Source organism: Centruroides sculpturatus, unplaced genomic scaffold (genome assembly GCF_000671375.1).
Source record: "Centruroides sculpturatus isolate CEXI.00-Female unplaced genomic scaffold, Cexi_2.0 scaffold833, whole genome shotgun sequence".
NCBI classification, from domain to species: domain Eukaryota; kingdom Metazoa; phylum Arthropoda; class Arachnida; order Scorpiones; family Buthidae; genus Centruroides; species Centruroides sculpturatus.
Genome location: NW_019385052.1, coordinates 14,074 through 35,174, shown reverse-complemented (window position 1 = coordinate 35,174; position 21,101 = coordinate 14,074). Strand labels below are relative to the sequence as shown.

At 27.6% G+C, this 21,101-nt stretch overlaps 2 protein-coding genes across 2 annotated transcripts; one reads left to right on the top strand and one right to left on the bottom strand.

Annotated features, from left to right (window-relative positions):
* The first annotated feature begins 2,948 nt into the window (after positions 1–2,948).
* Positions 2,949–4,816, top strand: LOC111633986 (uncharacterized protein C12orf56 homolog). Its single transcript, XM_023378654.1, has 5 exons — positions 2,949–3,100; positions 3,192–3,266; positions 3,338–3,415; positions 3,491–3,672; positions 4,395–4,816. Exons 1-5 carry the CDS (start codon positions 3,083–3,085, stop codon positions 4,546–4,548), a joined length of 507 nt encoding a protein of 168 aa, XP_023234422.1. The 5' UTR covers positions 2,949–3,082; the 3' UTR covers positions 4,549–4,816.
* A 4,778-nt stretch (positions 4,817–9,594) lies between these two features.
* Positions 9,595–20,772, bottom strand: LOC111633969 (THUMP domain-containing protein 3-like). Its single transcript, XM_023378628.1, has 4 exons — positions 20,678–20,772; positions 18,280–18,361; positions 18,008–18,145; positions 9,595–9,826 (listed from the first exon to the last, which is right to left on the bottom strand). Exons 1-4 carry the CDS (start codon positions 20,770–20,772, stop codon positions 9,659–9,661), a joined length of 483 nt encoding a protein of 160 aa, XP_023234396.1. The 3' UTR covers positions 9,595–9,658.
* Between the last annotated feature and the right edge of the window lie 329 nt (positions 20,773–21,101).

Sequence of the window (21,101 nt, the reverse complement as noted above, 5' to 3'; positions counted from 1 at the left end):
GATAAATTCAGGGCTGGACTTATATTTGTTGTGCCCTAGAGTATTAACGTATAACAGTCCCTTCTCCACCAAATAATGATATATGTAAAAATGTCTACAGATTCATAATACAAGGCTCTGGATAAATTATACCAGACCATATAATTAGTTTAAAATATAGTTTAAATATTAGAAAATAACACAGAACGTGCAATTATTTATTGTGACATCGTCATAATGCTGGGCTGCAATTTTTAATTTAAAATATATGCTCTCCACCTGAAATTAGTAGTGGCTTGCCCCTGTACATCATACTTTTCCTGTTAGAGTCATGTCAGTCATCTAGCTAACTACTTTCAGGAGATAACAACATGACTTCCGATTTGCACCGAACGTTCGTATGCAGTTAATCGGGGCCTCCTGCCCTCAAGGTTTCCATATCCGGTCTCGGATTTCGTCTATCTACTCGATTCTCGAGATTAAGAAAAGACAGACAGACGGACGACAGTGGAAATTTATAGGTCTACAATTTTTTCAAATTGCAGCCCAAAAATAAGGAAAGAAATTTCGATTTTCACAAGAAAACGCTATTATAGTAACAAGATTAGAATTTGATCAATTGTTCAGATTAAATGCTAATGCATGTTGATATAATTGATTTTGCTTAGAAATAGTGTTATATTCTTTAAAAAAAAAGTAAAAAACTCATTCTTGGCGTGATGCTAGTTCCATTAAATGCCATTAATCAAAAAATATACAAACACAAATCTTAAAATATTTTCAAGGATAAATTAATAATTTTACAGATATGCAAATGGTCAAATGTATATACGAATTTATATATATATATTTATTATTCCATATTATATTTTCTTGGAAATATATTTATATTTCTTGGAAATAATTGTAATTAAGTTTGAATTTAAATAATATTGCAAGCAAATTAATGACAAATTAATTTTATAAATTATCTACTATATAAATTGATTTTCTGTTATAGAAATGCTGGTTTTATTGAACGGGGGTAATGCTCAAGGTTTGTTTACACAGGAAATACAAATATTAATATTAAATAGTTATTTCACCAATGATGTTTTTATATTGTTTTAGTAGCATTCTGAGTACACTTGTAATATTCTGCTGCAGATAAAACAGCAGCAAACAACAAGAATCGATCCAGAGTATGCAAACTATGCCACTAGAATTCTTATAGATTTTTAAGTCTGGTGCAAAAATGTATGAAAACACAAACAAAATCTGTGTTATTTATGTAATAAGTTATTCTATTTAATATAAGCTCTATACTTATCTATTGTTCTATATACAAAGCAGCAATGGCAAACAAGAACTATTGGAGAGTACATAAACCACATGATGAATTCTTGTAAATTTTTAAGTTTGAAAGTATATGGAAAGAAATACAAAAATCTGCATTATTTATGTGTATTTGGCATAATAAAAGTGCTATAATATTTCATTTTTGACTCTTTCCACCCTGTACACATTAAGAGGGCTTCTTATTCATACTCATCATAGGTTTGGCAGAATAATATGGGAAGGCACCCAATATATCCAGGACAGATTACCCCCAAAAAATTCCCAGGGTTTTTCTGACCATCTGGATTCGATTCCAGATCTCCAAGAGTGATAGGTTGGCACCTTAACTGCCTTGGCCACCCAGCCGTCTATATTGATGCGTGTATGCTATAGACAAAATAATGATACAGCAGTCAAGGATTGATCCAGAAAATGAAAACTATATGATAAGAAATGTTATAGATTTTTAGGTCTATGGTTTAAACGTGTATGAAATGATAAACAAAATCTGTTAGATGTTTGAATAAAATTTAAAAAAATAAAAAAAATATATTGGAAATATAAGATAAACTTTTAATATATATAAAAATATAACCAGATACTTCATATATATATAAATGTAATATGGATTTTTTAATCATTTTAAAATTGTCTCCAGAAAGACTATCGATTTTATCTATTGATCCTCTTCCTTAAATGTNATCTCACCCTTAACCTTTCACCACCAAAATTTAATAGCATCAATCCCCAATACACAAACTTCCCTGCAAAATTTCAGAAATTTTTGTTAAAAGGCACAGGAATTATTAAGCTTCAAAGAGATTGAACAAAATCATGTCCTGACACACACTAATATCCATACATACAGAAAAACTCCCCAATTTTTTTTTCTTTGCATTTCTCAACATTTCAAGGTGCAAAGTCCAAAAATGTAAAATTCTTGAGAGATCTTTTTCGACCAATCACCATACTTTCCCTCTTATATATAACATTCAGGAAAGTAATAAGTCATTATTATTTTTTTAATTTTTTTAAAGAAAAATAATATATATAAAATAATTACTAAAGAATGTATAAAAAAATAATAAAGATGAAGTATTATCGAAAATTATAGGTACATACTTTTACAGATATGTATTGCTTAACAATGGGGATATGTTCTGAGATAAATATGTTGTTAAACAATCATCATAGAGTGTACTTATTGTTAGACAAACCTATATGGTATAGTCTACTACTCATCTATGCTATATGTAATACAATAATAAGTATTTATGTAAACATAAAAAATGTACAGGAAGCTACAAATATTTTGGCGAAACCCCTATTGCCTAATTAGGAAATAATGCAATTTTATGAAAATTTAATAATATTTAACATAATAATCCTTGAATTTTATTTTCATTCAGGTAAGTAAGTTGCTGTTAGCACATATATATGTACTAACAGCATATATGTGATAATAGTAATGTCGAATGCATTTGAATGTTATGTTATATTTTGTATACAAAATATAACATAACATTCAAGATTTTATGTGACTAAGTTCTACATCTAAAAACAAGCATTAACTAGAAGAATAATTTACTAAATACATTAAAGAAAATTTGCTTAAAATTAATTATGATTTATGCATAATATTCTAAATCATTTAAATTCTAGTGCTCAAAGGACTCAGGAACTATTAACAATTCTAATTAGTGAACCTTGGATTCCGGCCAATTATCAGAACATTGTACAAAATATCATCACGTCGCATGAACAACTTTTATCGGAAGAATGGGAAATGTTACCTGAAGCACCTGTATGTATATTGAATAATACATAATTTGTAATTATCTTATTTCCGATAAATAATAAACATTAAGAGATATATTAAATTATCTTTAATTTAGCTTATCAGGTCCTTGATAGAACTAACAAATACATCTACTGCTGCTCTCTATCAATTTGTTCAACTCGCTTATCAGGTAATTTTTGTTTGTTTGTATGTTTTTAATTTAATTAATAAAGTAATAAAGTTTACATAATAATAATACAGGAAAAGGAATTAACCACAAACCAGAAAACTTATAATATACCATGGTTAGTGAAAGTTTTATCTGATCAGCAATTTTTGGTAAGATTAGACAAATGTTTACAAACAAATTAATATTCATTCAGTAATAAATTATTATGTTTTTTCTAAATACAGGAAAATTTTCTTGCAAGACTTATGTGCCAGATTTTAGTATTAACAGTTCCTTCAAATAATGAAATTCTCACGCCAACTAAAAGTGTTTTACTCCATCAGCAATTATCTGTTTTGTTAACGTTAGTTAGTTACTCTGCCAGAATTTCAGATCATGTCCATTTAAATTATGCTGAAGAATTTCGGTAGGAATCTAGATTTTATATCATTTTAAAATATCTAATATAAAACCATATTAATTATCATTTAATTCATACGACAATGCATGTTTATCATTAAAAAGTTTACATAAATGCTCTTATGAGTGCCCTTCTATTAATATCTTTGGCATGGACTAGAGAATCAGTTGTGTGCATGCAAGGTCTGTCTGAAGAACATAGCTGAACTAGTGGCCTTGTTAAAGCGTGAATGGAGAAAAATTTCATATTTATAAAAAAAATCTGGTGATGAGTATGCCACAAAGCGTAAGGCCATCATAGCAGCCAAAGATTTCAGTAGAAGATAACAAACTCAGTAAAACATGTTTAAAACCTTTATCTTGCATGGCTGGATGGCCGTGTGGTCAACGCGGCAGCCTACCATTCTGGGGATTGAATCTGGATGGTTGAAAAAGCACCAGGAACTTTTCAGATGATGGTCTGTCTAGATATGTCAGGCTCTGTCCCTCACAACCAGGCTGCCCTATTATGGGCCTGTCTGAATCTATAATAGGCTTGCTATAAGAAGCCCTCTTACTGCTCACAGGGTGGAAAGAGTTAAAAAGAAAAAAACTAATTGGTCTTGATATTAATGGTAGGGCAATGCATATGCATACACACACCACAGTTAATACATAAAAACTATTTAATATATAAGTAAATTATGATAAAAGATTTTTACTGAAAAAATGATTCATTACTTTTCATAGTTACTATATCTTCAGCCAAGTAATTAGCCAAAAAGTGCCGAATGAATATCCCGTTCGTCCAAATATTCTGACTCTCGTCGAAAATGTTCGACAACAAGTTCTGGACGTGAAGCATAATTCACGATATCCTTCACAATACATTACTGTACTTTAAAAGACTAAAAGTTTATATGTAACAAACAATAAGTTTGAAGTATTAATATTTTGAGATTTTACCATTTACATTTTCACATTTTCAGCCTGGATACTTTATTTATTCATTTGCACACAAAGTAAGAATAAATCAATGAATTAAATTACTGTAAAATACTTCAATTATTTTTAGTTTTGCACATATAACTTTCATATCGTAAATAAGTAAAATTTGTTAATTTTTTTTAATTTAAAAAATGTTTATGAAATAAAATTAGCTCAATCATAATAAAAAGAACAAAGTGTAGATAAAATAGTTTTTTAAAGTTAGATATAAAAATAATTCCTGTAACATTGACTGGATTTTTTCTAATAAATCTCCAAGTGGTTTACATTTTTTAAATAATTCTAATGTAAATAATATATAATTAATTCAAGCAATTTTTAAATTATGTATATAGTACTATCAGACATTATCATCACTAATAAATTGTTATTTAAACTCTTTAAAATAACTTTAATGTTTTTATTAGTATTGAAAGATAACTTTTAAAATTAAAAAAAAATCCTGCAAAAAGCTGTGTAACTTTCTCAGCAAGAGTTAAAAATTGTGTGCAGAGCCATCTATTATGAGATTTTATTAAAAACGTTTTTAAATTATTAATTATTATAAAATGGCAAATGGCTTAATTTTGAGTGTATGGACGAGTTACATAAAAAATTGTAAATGCTAATAACAAGTAAAATCTTTATTAAGTCATCTCTACTTGATATATGATACATGAGCCCACTCTATCTCACCCTTAACCTTTCACCACCAAAATTTAATAGCATCAATCCCCAATACACAAACTTCCCTGCAAAATTTCAGAAATTTTTGTTAAAAGGCACAGGAATTATTAAGCTTCAAAGAGATTGAACAAAATCATGTCCTGACACACACTAATATCCATACATACAGAAAAACTCCCCAATTTTTTTTTCTTTGCATTTCTCAACATTTCAAGGTGCAAAGTCCAAAAATGTAAAATTCTTGAGAGATCTTTTTCGACCAATCACCATACTTTCCCTCTTATATATAACATTCAGGAAAGTAATAAGTCATTATTATTTTTTTAATTTTTTTAAAGAAAAATAATATATATAAAATAATTACTAAAGAATGTATAAAAAAATAATAAAGATGAAGTATTATCGAAAATTATAGGTACATACTTTTACAGATATGTATTGCTTAACAATGGGGATATGTTCTGAGATAAATATGTTGTTAAACAATCATCATAGAGTGTACTTATTGTTAGACAAACCTATATGGTATAGTCTACTACTCATCTATGCTATATGTAATACAATAATAAGTATTTATGTAAACATAAAAAATGTACAGGAAGCTACAAATATTTTGGCGAAACCCCTATTGCCTAATTAGGAAATAATGCAATTTTATGAAAATTTAATAATATTTAACATAATAATCCTTGAATTTTATTTTCATTCAGGTAAGTAAGTTGCTGTTAGCACATATATATGTACTAACAGCATATATGTGATAATAGTAATGTCGAATGCATTTGAATGTTATGTTATATTTTGTATACAAAATATAACATAACATTCAAGTGTATTTATTTGGAAACCTTATAAATAAATAAATAAAAACAAAATTTGTTTTAAATAAATATAATTTTATTTATTTATCTTTAAAATTTCCAGATGTATTATTTAAAAATGCATATATCATTTAATACTGTGCTTCATATCTTGGCTACAAGCATATTTTGATATGTTAGTTACAATTTGCAAAACTAAATGAATAATAAACACACACAGTAATTTTGCATTTAGATCATAAATATATTATTTAATAAATTTAAGCAACAAAAACACAAAAATATTTTAAAATTCAAAATACTTTTCATGAAATATCACTGTTTAGAAATGTTTGTGAGAGTTGCATTCAGTGTTCAATGTAATAATAAAGAAATGGTGTTCCAAATATTTCAATCATAATCACTGAAAAACTTTAAATAATTTAAACTTTAATACTAAACTAGTTATGTATATCAGGCAGTGCTTGTGCTTTTGAAGTGGTGGGGATTGGTGGGGTTGAGTTGGGAGAGAGTGACAAAATAATGGTATTAGTAATTAAAATGTACATTTATTGACCTCAGTATTCTATAAAACAAAAATGCAAAACACAAAAAAATTAAAGTTAAATAAAAGCTCAGATTAAAGTTAAATAACAGTGGATGGGACCCTGACATACTTGTCCCATAGACTAAACATTGTACTAATACATTGCCACTTTGCCATGCCTGAACCAGTACACTTTTCTCAAATCTCTCTTTAGCAGCATCATCTACAGAATAAAAGCTTTAATTTGATTCTTTAACTATATTTTTGGTCCCAGCTGTTTACTCAAACTAAGTTGGACACACTGAAACCCTCTTTCAGTTAATACATTTTAATATCATCATGGCATTCAGTATTTTCTTTGCAGTATCAGATTAGATTCCATAGCCTTTAAAATCAAAAATATTGATATTTAGAAGTTAAATATATATATTTTTGAATAATTCCATAACTTTCTATTTTGGTTACTATCTTAGTTACTTTTATGAATTTCAAAAACTTTGATAAATTTATGCATTTTAAATTTATATAATTGATAAAAACATAAATAGTTTCACTTACAAATTGTAAGAACTTCAATGCTTATACATGGAAATTTAATTTAAAATACCAACAACAGCTAAAAAAGTCTATGAAGTTCATTATTTTATCATTGTCTATTTTCATTTGATAGTTTATTTGAAAAATGTTTCTATTTATTTTCAAGATATGAAATATATTAATGATATATACAGTACTTTCTTTATAGTAAAATCTTGTTATCTAGAATTTCATCAATGAAATTTTAATTTTTGGGGAATATAAATCAATTTAATCAATCCAAATTCATAAAAAAATACTAAACAATAAAATACAAGTTAATGTAAGTCAATAAAAGCATTAATTCTTTAAATTTTAAAGACCTTCTTTACTCACTCCCATTCAATCTTTACAAAAAAAAACTTTTCTTATTTTAATTGAGTATCCAGACCAATGTTATTGATATATAGATATTTATAGTCATATTGATTTTATGTGATATCATATAAAGTCAGTATGATGCTAATATGTCTTAAATATCTATAATTAATGTAAGTTAAAGTTTGAAAGTGACATATGATTATTTTTAAGTTTTGATAAAAGTACATATATATATGTTAAATTTTACATAATAACTAAATTTTTAATTTATTCACTTGGTATGAATATGTGATAGAAATTATGGGCTTATTACCTGATAAAGCTGCTTAAACTTGCTTTGTTAAAAGTCAGTTTAGCAACTTCTGCTTAAATTTAGCTGTTGCAGCACCAGCGATAAAATTCCAGATGGCTGCCACAAATAGCAAAATATTTGTAAAATGTTTTAGACGAGAAAATGCATGTCATTGTCTACCTCTAATATTCTTTTTAACATTGCTACAATGTTGCTTCATTTCCAATATGAACATTTTTATTTATATGCAAATAGCATTTACAAAAAGCAAAGCAGCAGAAATAGAACTATTTCCCTCAAAAATAAATTACTTCAAGTAATCTCCAGTAGCTTAACTTAAGCCAGACAATGCACCTGATTTATATTTCAATGAATTCATTTAGAATATTTTATATTTATGGATTAATTATTTTTAAGTAATGACAATACTTTTAGTAATTCTTGCTTAAAGTTGAAAAGAATCTAAAAAATTTTATTAAATGAATTACATAAATTGTTATCTTGTTAATGTTTGAATGTGGAAATAATAAAGATCTTTTTAGTCAATAAAAGTTATATTAAATAATAAATTATATATATAAATATTGAAACTTAGGAAGAGACTCAACATTCCATTAAATATATGAAACCATCAAACCTCACTCAAGAAGTATGAATAACAGTTCATATAATGCATTTTGTAGAATTATTTCAATTTATATGATGATATATTGCTTGTTCAAATGGTATTCAGATGTTTTTTGTAGTTAAATTTTAATATGTACTGCTGAAGATGAGAAAATTCCTCTCAAAAACATTATAATAAAATATTTGATTCACTGAGTGAGGTTTCAGACAGTTTTATATGTTTAATTTAGTTGAGTCATAATTTTCATTAAATAACATATTGCTACAGAGACTGTTTCTATAAACTATTTCTTATTGTTTAACAATAAAACGTTATAACCTCTTGTTAATGGCTTCAAAATATCACATTTGCAAGTTTATAGTAGACTTGGTAATGTAAAAATGATTAGTTTTTAATTATGTAAAAATTTAAATTAGGCATTGCATTTATTGTATACATAATGAATTTATTAATAGCTAAATAAATAATTTGTTTAGTTAAATTAAATTGTTTATTATCGATTTACACAAATGTTGTTATATTTATAATTTTTATTGCTAAGATACTTATATTTAGACTGTTATTCATAATAAATTTCTCATTTTCTGGAGCAGTTCTAGCAGCTGTTTTATGCTGTATTCGTGTGGAGGAATGTACCTGAAAGAAGCATAAGGCCAATAGTTGATAAATGCTGTTCACCTACAATAATCTTAGAACGAATACTCAAAGGTTTCATTAATGCGCACATGCCTTCACACAAATACAGCATAAAACAGCTGCTAGAACTACTCCAGAAAATGAAAAATTTAAAATTAAAAGAAAAAAGTTAAATGACAGTACTATAATAAATTTCTCTTTTTCAACAAAAGATATGCAAAAAAAATAATAAATTTTTTCTTTTCAATAATAACAAGTAAAGCAAAAACCACCTTTTAACTCCATCAAAAATATTTAATTACAAATATTTTCAACCTCTTTAAGGTTATCAAAAACACATTTAAAATAAATCAATTTGAAATTTTGAATGTGTTACCTGACAATGACCTTAAATAAGAAGAAAACATTTGTAATTAAATGTTTTNAAACAAAACTTGTTTTTATTTGATATATAAATACAATACATGCTTTGCATATATATTTATGTATATTTTTTAAACTTTAAATAAAACATATTAAACTCAAAATAATTTTAAAATTTCAATCTTGTTCCTTTTCATTACAAGAGACATTTGTTGGTACGTTATAAATTTGGGATTTGAAAGGCACAGTTGTTCTGCTTAATAAATATACGCATGCCGACAGACCTCCAATATTTACGCCCAAAACACGAGTCTGTTTCCAAAATCGACCATATCTTCCTATTGTCTGCAAATAAAAGAAGATTAATTTCGTAAATGGACTGATATTGATGTTTGTTTGCTTTTAATTCTTCTTTTTGTTTATCTTTCAAAATATATTTTAGATAATATCCAGACTTATCGACTCTATATTATAGTTTAAAAAATATGATATTTATTTCAGTTTAACTACATATAACATCTAACTTAAAAAATGGATGTTATTGATAGAAAATTAAGCAGACTAGGAAGGAAGTTGGATAGTTTGGACAGTTTTCAATTATGATACAATATAAAATTTAAATAATGACAAAAGCTTAAAAGGAGTAATTTTGTTAATTATGATATATTTCTCTATTTAAAAAAATGTATTTAAGTTTAAATAACATTAAGACTCTAGCTTATATTGTGTGGCACTATTATGAGAATTTATTAAAGAATAACTTTTAAATTATTAATTATTATAAGAAAGAAAAAGACCTAATTTTGAGGATAAAGATGAGTTTTTAAAAACATTGTAAATGCAAACAACAGGTAAAATTTTTAAAGTCTGACCCCACTTGAGATATGACATGTGACCCCCATCTCATCCTTCACCTTTAATTACCAAAATTTAATAACATTCATGTATAAAAATAATCCTATCAAATTTTAAAATCTCAAAAGCTCTGAAATATAATGCAAAATACATGCTGACACACCCCCATAGAATATTTAAGGGCTTTTTTACATTTTTTGGGTTCCCGAAGTGTCAATAAATTGAGAAATGTAAAAAATCTGGAAAATTAAAATTTGACTGATTGCCATATTTTCCCTATGTTATATTCTTTAACCACTGGGTAAGTAAAAGAAATAGATTATAACCAAAATATTTTATAAAAGATTTGAAGTTTAATTTTTAAAATTTCAATTACTTCTGTAATATTAAATTAATTGTTTAATTTATTACAATTTTTTTTAGCTTTATTATTTCAAAATGTATCTATTTTTTAAAATAATCTTTTTAAGTGTGATTTCTATTGATTAAATATAAATTTTTCCACAAATGTTTATTGTTTCTGTCTTGCTTAAAATATTTATCAAAACATTTTTGAAAATTTATGAACTGAAAAGATAAAAATAATATAAGTGATAACCTTTATTTTCTTAATTCATAGATATTTTGATTTGGAATATTAATAAAATTTATAAATTATAATTACAAGCTCAAATGAAGAGTTAGAAACTAACTCCAGTAGGACTAGACATTCAATATAAGCAGTTTCAGGTTTGTGATAAAAATAATGAAAAATACATAAATAAAAATGCATAATTAAGCACTAAATCTGCACCATTTTTTAAGATTCATTAAGGCTCACAGCATCCTGCTCAGTCACACTCTTTCTCATTCTGGAAAATGTGCTACTGTGACTTATTTCTTTGTTTTGCACTAAACACTATGACTTGTATTAGTCTTGTCCAGAGTTCTCACTTGTAACACATCATTTCCCTGTAGTAGTAATGCTTCTCTTTGTTTCATTCATGATAATTACTTTGTAAATATGGCACCAAAATGCAAGGGTAGCAGTAGATGTTGGTAATTCTGACAAACCAGAGAAAAAGTACTAAAGTTCCTACTTCAAAGAAAAAATTAAAATTTTAGATTTAGTGAGAAAAGAAAAAAGTCTGCTTTCAAAATTTTTTAAACTTATTTATATGACTTATGGTATGTTATTTATTTTAATACAGTAGAATCTCATAAACTGGACTCTCAATAACTTGACATTCTGTAAAACTCGTCATGTCATTCAAAAACAAAATATATGTAATCTAATTTTTATATCTATAACTTAACCCTAGGATCAAATAAGTTATCATTCTTCACTGGCAACTCTTGATTACAGCATCAATTCCACATATTAACAAAGAATATAACACCTTTTTCCAAGGTGCCACTGCAAAATGCCACAATGTGAATGTCACTAACATAGGAACTGTCAGAGTGTCTTTTAATAAATATTAATAAAATTTAGTTAATAGTTATGTTAAAAGTATACAAACTCTGTATTAAATTTGTAATATTCACTAAAAGTGTTAATCAGAGTTAATATTGATAGCAATCAAATGTCACACTATTTTATAATAGTTTAACACAAATATGTAAATTTTTTGTAGTGAAAGGGTTGCGGAGGAAGACGATGATATTACATTTACAGAATAGAATAAGGAATAAACTCAAATAAATGTTATACGAAAGATTAGATTGTGGCAGTTGGCAACATGACATTTGACCACTGTCTCCAACCTACATGATGTCAGACCATTGCTAACTCTACTTTTTGGTGGACGCACTTCTGTCTGCTTGCTCCCTGGGTTATACCTGTTGTGGCACCCAGATACATTGTACACAATGTGTTCAATAAATATGTCTGCTTGCTCACTTCATTGTGCACTCCAACCACTGTTTCCACGGTCGATGTAATTGTAACTCTTGTATATAGTTCTGTAAAATAAACTCATGACAATGACCATTGGACTCCATCATCTGTCCAGGAATCATTCATTTGACACAACAACACTATTCGTAGACGTAATCAGATTGATCAACATAACTGATTTCCTTCTCAAGAGGTATCACTAGGGTATCACTTCTCAAGAGGCGTCACTGGGATCACTAGGTGATCCCAGTGACGCTGACCATTTCGAAACCTGATCTCTCCATACTGGTCAAGCAACCGAACTAATTGTTAGTTTGGCTGCTTGACCAGTGTGGAGAGAAAAAAAGGAAGCCTACCTGGATTCCTGTCATTGCTGGAATCACCTAGTCCAGATTACTATGTCATGGAGGTCACGTCCAGTTCACTAGTGAGGAGACCACTAAGGCATACCTCTTGAAAAGGAAATTGGTTATGCCGATCAATCTGATTACATCTGCAAATAATATCATTGTCGTGTTGAATGAATGATTCCAGGACAGACAATGGTTGTTGTCATGAGTTTATTTTACAGAACTAAAGTGGTCAAATGCAGCGTTGCCAACTGCCGCAATCTAATCTTTCATGTAACATTTATTTGAGTTTATTCCTTATTCTTCTCTGTAAATGTAATATCATGGTCTTCCTTTGCGACACTTTCATTACTAAAAATTTGCATATTTGTGTTAAACTAATATAAAATAGTATGATTTGATTGCTACTAACTGTAACACTTTTAGTGATTATTACAAATTTAATATAGAGTTTGTATACTTTTAATGTAATTATTAATTAAATTTTACTAATATTTTTTATTAAAAGACACACTGACAGTTCCCTTGTAAATCAAAAGCATCCACTGAATAGCCAATATTTTTCAAAATAAAATTTAACTACAAATAGAAACAGTCATTAATGGTATGTAAATGTGTATGTAAATTTGCATACCTTAACAAAAATTTTGTTATTTAGACTAGCATCATCATTATACCATTGCATGTTAAACAAATTCATTAATTTAGTGGAATTCTACTCCAGTTGGCAATGTGCTTTCACCAATGAAGAGGGTCAAATTTGACCTGCATTTGAATACAATCTCTTTTCTCTCACTTTACTGTTAACACGGAAGTCTCATCATTTTTAATAACTTGTCACATTTTCAATCCATATTAAGTCAAGTTTCTGGGACTCTACTATATAGTGATTATTTGTCTTTATTCATATAAAACAATGTGTGACAGATTTGTTACTATAGGAAATATTTAATAACTAATGGAGTTTGTTATTTTATGCAAATTTCCACTTAATGCGAGGAACACACAGGGAGGGACCCTACAATGTACTATATATACATTGTAACTAATTACTGTAACTAGTTATTTTTATTGTAAGCAATTAAATTCGCTCTCTAGTAGCTTGTATGTGTAACTTTTAACTGTTTTGTTAGTTGCTTTGTTAAAAAAAACTGGCCATAACATTAGCAATTAACAAACTTTTTAAGTTTTATTTTTTATGAATTTTAATGTAACTGCTTCCTCTTTCAATATTTACTGTTTACAATATCTATAAGTGATTATTTTTTCTTTTTTTATTGCCATTACTCTGTTTTCCAGTATTTCCATTCACTATTTATCCTTTTCAAACCCCAAAATCAGTTTGTCTGATCTACTGTCCTGATGTCAGAAGTATCAAGTTATGTTAGAATATAAAGCATACATGCATTACTGCCCATCCTTACTGGTTACTACTTACAAGGAGATGGCCAGGCGTTTGGATCTTCGATTCAAATGAAACTTGTTGATCATGTAGCCCTAAACACATAGTTCCTTGTCCAAGTAATAGGACCCATTTCTCAAGCATTTCTGAAAAACAGGCCTCTGAAAATTGAGTGTTTAGCTTATAAGTCAGAAAGTTCTACCTATCATAGGAATAACAGTAGTTGAGTGCAACTTTAGTTTTTTTCTTTTTAATGTGTAACGTAGTTATTTTATTATTTTACTGTATCATTAGCATTATTATTCCTCACATTTAAAGCTTATAAAATGAGATTAAAAATCACATCATCATTTCATGTTTAGCAAAAATGAAGTTTCTGTAGATTTAACTCTTGTTATGCCATTGAATAAGATTTTTATTTTTTCATATTAATTTTCAGACATTTTTGCTTGTGGTTACATACTATGACATCACAAGTGAATAAGCTCCAGACATTGAATAGTCTGGAAGTCACAAAGAATCAAACCAATATTGTTAGTTCTAGCATCCAGAACCTTATCCACTCAGTAATGGCCATTCTTATAATTGGTAAAACTTCCAGACATAAGCTAAACATGCAATTTTCGGAAGTTTGCTTTTTGGAAACACTTGAAAAGTGGGACTATTATTTGAATAACTATTTGTGTTTAGGGCTACATGCTCACCAAGTTTCATTTGAATCAGAGATGCAAATGTCTGGCCTTCTCCTTGTTAGTATATGTAAACTACATTGATGCTGAAGTTACAAAATATGCAAGATGAAGGAAATCTCAGAAGGTAATACAAGAGCAAATACATAAGAATCTAGCCAAATAGAATTACCTAAAAACATATCCTTCCTCTTTAAAATCACAGAATTATTTAATGTGGTCAAAAGAGATGATAAGTTGTCTGTAGAGTGATTAATCTGCTCCAGCAAGAAAATTCTTCCAACATGTGATATCAACAATAAATTGAATGGAAATTTTTACTTATTTACAAGATAAATATCACAAATTCATCTTTTGAACAGCTATCTTATTACAAAATCAATATTTTTAAGATACAGCACAATATTATCATCTTCTGCACCTGTTAACCATTGTTTCAGCAATGACAGACAGATATTGGTACAAAGAAGAGAATGTCATGAAATAGGCTTGAGGCTTTGTTACTTACAAAATATAATCATCATTTAATGCTTATTAGTAATAAACAATAAAAATAATGATTATAAGATTTTGTGTATGATTTATTTTAGCTTGTTATTAAAAATAAGATGTTTACTTAATAAATGATGTTAAGTATTTATGTAATTTAACTTGTAAGTGTAATAATCAGTTACATTTTTATTTTGGTAACCATCTCAACAGCACTAACAATAAAATTTTTGTCTCATAGTGAGCGTGAATTAGCAGTTATTTATGGTTTATAATTTTTTTTTTTATCAAATCATGATACATTACAGTTAAGAAAGTTTATCATATTATTCTGTTGCATGACAGGTTCTCATGGACACTGATCTTTAATCACCGACTATCTGCATAGAATGCGCATGTCCAATCCAACGATTTTACACAAGACATAAATTCGATTCTATTTTAAATATTCATGTTCTATTTTGTTCTGCATTCCATCGTTTTTTTTTCTTTTATATTGCCTGAGGAAGAACTATTAATGTTCAAAAACGTTTGCGATATTTATCTGTAATATCACCCACACCGGTAACAGGTTCAAGGTACGTGTTTATTATCATATTATTTTTATGTCTTCAATTAAGTTTTAAAAATTAATAGGTAAAATTATTTAATCCATAAATAAATAACTGAAAATTAAATAACAGACATACACAAATATGACAAAATCAATCAGATCAATATTCATGTAATTTATTTAAGCATTTTAAAATCAATTTTATGTAAAAACTGTATCTCATATATTTCTTGTAATGATAAAACAAAAAATAATATATAATAATATTTACAAGAAATGTAAATTTTAAAATATTTTATTATAATCATTCATACTTATATATCTGTGAAAACTATTCTATATAAGTATATGTATATTAATATTAATTAATGGTATAAAAATATTTCACTTAAAATACAAATTTTTTGAATAATTTTGAATCTAAATTCACTGAAATAATAAACAAAAATTATATTAAAAAAGTTTTTCTACAGATCTATTTACAAATGGTCACTGATCACTAATTATATTTGATATTTTGAATAGTTTTGAAATAGTTAATTTTATTTGAAGACTTATTATTCTTTTATGTGTTATGTATATGTTACTGTAAAAGACCAAAATTAGAGAATGTCGATATTCTCTGGTGAATGTCGACACATACAAAATACGTTGGTGAAAGACCAAATATTTGGTTATATTATTATACATTTGAACAATCACCGGTGTATGTCAACAAGCACAGATAAGCTTTGGTGGAGGTCAAAATGACACCCAAGAAGCCGATGTTGACAGAAGGCGACAGTCTGTCGCCAAATTCTTCGCCATTTCCTTCTGTTTAAATTGGTGATACTGTACAAATACAGGTCCCTGATGTCGATTGTGGCCATACAGATGCCCGAAATGTGTTGGCGGTTGTTGTTGGAATAGAAGACTCCAACTTTTATAAATTAACAAACAAAAATGGTACCCTCAAGCAGCTTTATACCCATAATGAGTTCGTAATTTGTAAAGAAAAGTTACTTTCCATAGATGAGATTTCTTCTCAAGAAATATCACAGAGAAGCAGCTGCAGCTAATTCAAAAAGTGGAGGGCAAGGCTATACACGTTGTCATTGCAAAAAGAAGTGTTCCACAAATAAATGCAGTTGTAAAAGCAAGGAACTTTGTGCAATTCAAAGTGCCATAACAGTTTAAGTTGTTGCAATAAATAAGATTGTATAACGTTAATCACATAATTTATGTGCAAGTTTATTATTGTATTATTTTCTTTAACAATTTAGAATGTACTGTTCGTTTTAGGTTCAACAGTTTATTTACATGTGCTGTTACTTAAGCTTTCTCCTATTTTGACATATTAAAAAGTTGCATTTTTGTCTTAACGTAATTGATGTTGAAATTTTTATTTGTTGCCTGTGACGCCATGTTGAATTTTCGTTGATGTTAAGCCTAATTTTTTTTTAAAATAATAATCGTGTTTACTTTATCATAAAAAATTATTTTTTTATGTTTCACAAACAAAATAAATATATTGAATAATATAAAAACAAAAAAAATTATATTTTAAAAGTTCGTTTTAATATAAAAATCATCATGCATAGCTACATCTAGTATCAAAAAGTATTCCAATGTAAACACGAATATATTCAGGATCGCCCCCGCAGGTCAATGAGGTCAACACGAATATTTTCAGGAACAACGTAGGACAGGTTAACGTAATAAAAATACTTTTATTCAACATTCACCATCAGTGCATGCTGAATGTTGACATTTGCCGGTGTAAGTGAGAAATAATGATATTTAGCAAATATTTTGTACATACACGAAACGACTGTGTGAATACTGACATTCACCGGAGAATGTTGACATTCGCCAGATATCGGTCATTCACAGTAGCATATATAATAACAAAAACAGTTTAAAAATGATAAAAATAACTATAAATATTTTATGAAATACAATCAAATTTAAATATAACATCCTCTGAAATAGTCTCTGATACTACTGTCAGTATTCATTAGAGCTGCTCTCATACAGTGCCAATGAATACTGGCAAACACATCTTCCCCATAAATATTAAACAAGGAATCCTTCAATATCTGTGAACTACTAAAAGTATGTTTTTGCACTGCAAATGACATTGTTATCACTAAATTTCACGACTTTAAAACTCTCAAATTACTATGTAAACTTCTTAATTATATATAATTCTTATTATTTGGAATTTTCCAGTTTAGGGCCATATTCCATTTAGTGTCAATTTCAGAGGTGAAAAAATGGTGATGTTAAATTGAAGTTTGACTATATTTTAAACTGAATCTGAATATTACCTGTGACATGGTCTTTTTATCTTGAGTTAAAAGTACAGCACGACCATTTTTATTTTTACAGACTCTTGCCATTTCATTAAGTAAACTTGGATATAATTTGCGATTATCAAATTTAGATCCCATCCTTTTTCCGAAAGGCTATGAAAAAATTAGTATTTTTTAATTATTTCTAATAATAAAAATATCAAATAAGAAGAAAGCAGTTTAACATAATTTCTCACATAACAATATTAAATGCTAATCTGTAAAACCATTTAAGAAAATTTACTCACCAAATCAGTAACAAATACATCTACAGAACTATTTCTTAATGGAAGTGAACAGGCATCCCATTGAAATATATCTAATCGAATACTAGAAAAAACATTATTAAAAATAGTTTTATATGTCTGTAAAAATGTAACTTACAACATAATATAAAACAGTGGTTCTCAAAGTTATTTGATCCACAGACTACTTATACTAAGTCACAGATGAACAATGGACCATCTAAACCTTCGTCCACTTCCTATCCCATAAATCTCTCTTAAATCTATACCATAATATTTTGTCTATCTGGTAGCCTAACATACATAAGTAATGCATAAATATATTTTCTCTTCTGCTTAAACAGCATGGAATTTCATTTTGGAAAAATGACTAGCAATCAGTGTGCAGAGCCATTTGGCACATGTTTGCAAACCATTAATAATCCTAGGACCATAATTTGAGAACCACCAATATAAGAGAAAATCTATATATTCTATATTGATTACTGAAACTTTATTTTCTAATGTAATTGATAGAAACAATTTATAGAACTCCAGTATTTTTAGTATACTAAATGTAATATTTTGACACTGAGTAGACCATTAAAATCATACAAAATATAAGATTTTAATGTGCATTTCATATCAAGTTTTGATCAAGTTATCAAATTTTGTGTAATTTTGCATAATTAACATTTGTACACAATTTATGTACTGTACAATCTATTACAGATGATATTATCAACTGAGTTTGCAATATTTGTACTTCAAAAAGTAATTGTGATAAACTCAGTTCATAGCTATGAAATATGAATTAATTCAGAACAATATAACATAAACATAAATCTAAACAATATACATACATTTAGAGAGACTATAGTAAATGTAGTATCTAAAAATGGTTTAAGAAATTTTCATTGAATGATAAAACACTTGAAGATGTTTCCATGAAGAATAATAGATCATCATTAGTGATGATAAATTAAGAACTGCCAGTGAATCAAATTCAAATAAAAAATGCTAAAATATAGTGGAAAAATTTCATATAAATGACAAATCATTCATTTGCATTTGTACAGTCTATAAACAGAGCAAACAAATTCTGTATAAATTTATATCAGTTCCACATTATAAAACTATCAATTTGTTTGTCTGTTTCATAAAGAAATGTGTCATTTTTAAATGAGATATTGATAAATGATTTTTAAAAAATGGCTTTTTTAAAAGGAATGCTAAATTATCTCAGTTTTGTCGCTTCTCCCATTGCAAGTACAATGGGTGTTGTAAATATGTTATGTTTGCATGCCAATCATTTAGGGTGCTTCTGTAATTCCTTACTACTGTTCCACAACTAAATGTAAATTTTTAATTTTGTTTTAAATAAAAGTGATACAGGCACCCTTTAGACTTCCATTTCATCCCCTTTCCTATCCTTCTTTGTAATTTTACCTTCAGTCTTTTCCTCTAAATCATCTTTCTTCTCCATTTTCACCCCAGGCAATACTTTTGAGAAGCCCTGGTTTCATCCACTATCTGCTAAAAGTAAAAGCATTGTTATCATCCAATGAATCTTTAACATCTTGTAATTCATCATGAAAAGATTCTGATAGATGCCTAGTGATATCCTTTTACAATCTATCCATTTGCTAAACAATTAAAAGTGAGGCCTGTTTGGTAGAATTGCACTGAGTTCATGATACAACTCTGTTAAGAAGTTTTTGAAGGGACCACTGTAAAAAAACTTATGCAGGAATTGTAAAAGAAAAACAGTTGGCATAGTGAGAATTTATGCAAATATATTATCAACTGCTACAGGGAGTTAAAAGTTGAATTTTGAAAATGACTTCTAGATGGAGTCAAAATCAATTCATCATTGCATATTTTCATTTATCAGTAAAAAGATTAGTTTGTAGAGATGCTGCCAATTAATGTAAATCATGTTAATAAAATGCCTGGAGAGTGACTTGCAATAATTTTTTTTTTGTATATTCAATTTTATTTTGATATCAAGATAACATAACACCTTTCTCATATGATGTAAATGACTGACTCTCTGAGAACTTGATGGACAAATTTTCATCTCACTCTCATCTCATTCTCTAAATATCTCATCATCTAATTATCAATGCCTTATTGCTAGACAGTCACATATATAGTCAAAAATAAGAGGTATTGATAGCAAATTTATTTAAATTATAAAAATAAAAAAACTTTTTTAGGAAAAAGTATATAAATTTACAGTTCATTGAGAGAAGATAGCTATGATGGAAATTATTTCAAAATAAAAATATTGATGTTCAATTTTTTTAATGAGTGTTTTGCTTTTACTTTTTCTCAACTAATATGTAAAATATTCAGTTTTATTTTTTCACCATTGATTTTAATATAGATAAAAGGAATAAATTTTAAATACACTTTTTACTTTAATTTACTGATTGCCTGACCAGCAGACTGACCATGTGGAGTTTTCTGGGTTCTTTTCACATATCTAGCATCTAAATAGAACCAGTTCCCCATAGAAAAGTATCCTGAAACAAATTCACCCTTGGCAGATTGCCCATGTGTTGTACTGCCACAACAAACCAATCAACCAACCTTACTCTTCTTGATGTAACTTTCTTGAATTAAATGTAAGATCAGGAATGAAAATGAAAATTTTTTATTTGTCAGATCTTTTCTACATTTCCTAAATTTAATGTATACATTCATATTTTACTCTATTTCACACAATATATGGTAATAGATAATAGTATTATAACAATAAATTATGAATTCTATAATATGCTTCTTGTCTAGTCTTGGATTAAATTTATAAGCTCTATNAAGATAAAAATAATATAAGTGAT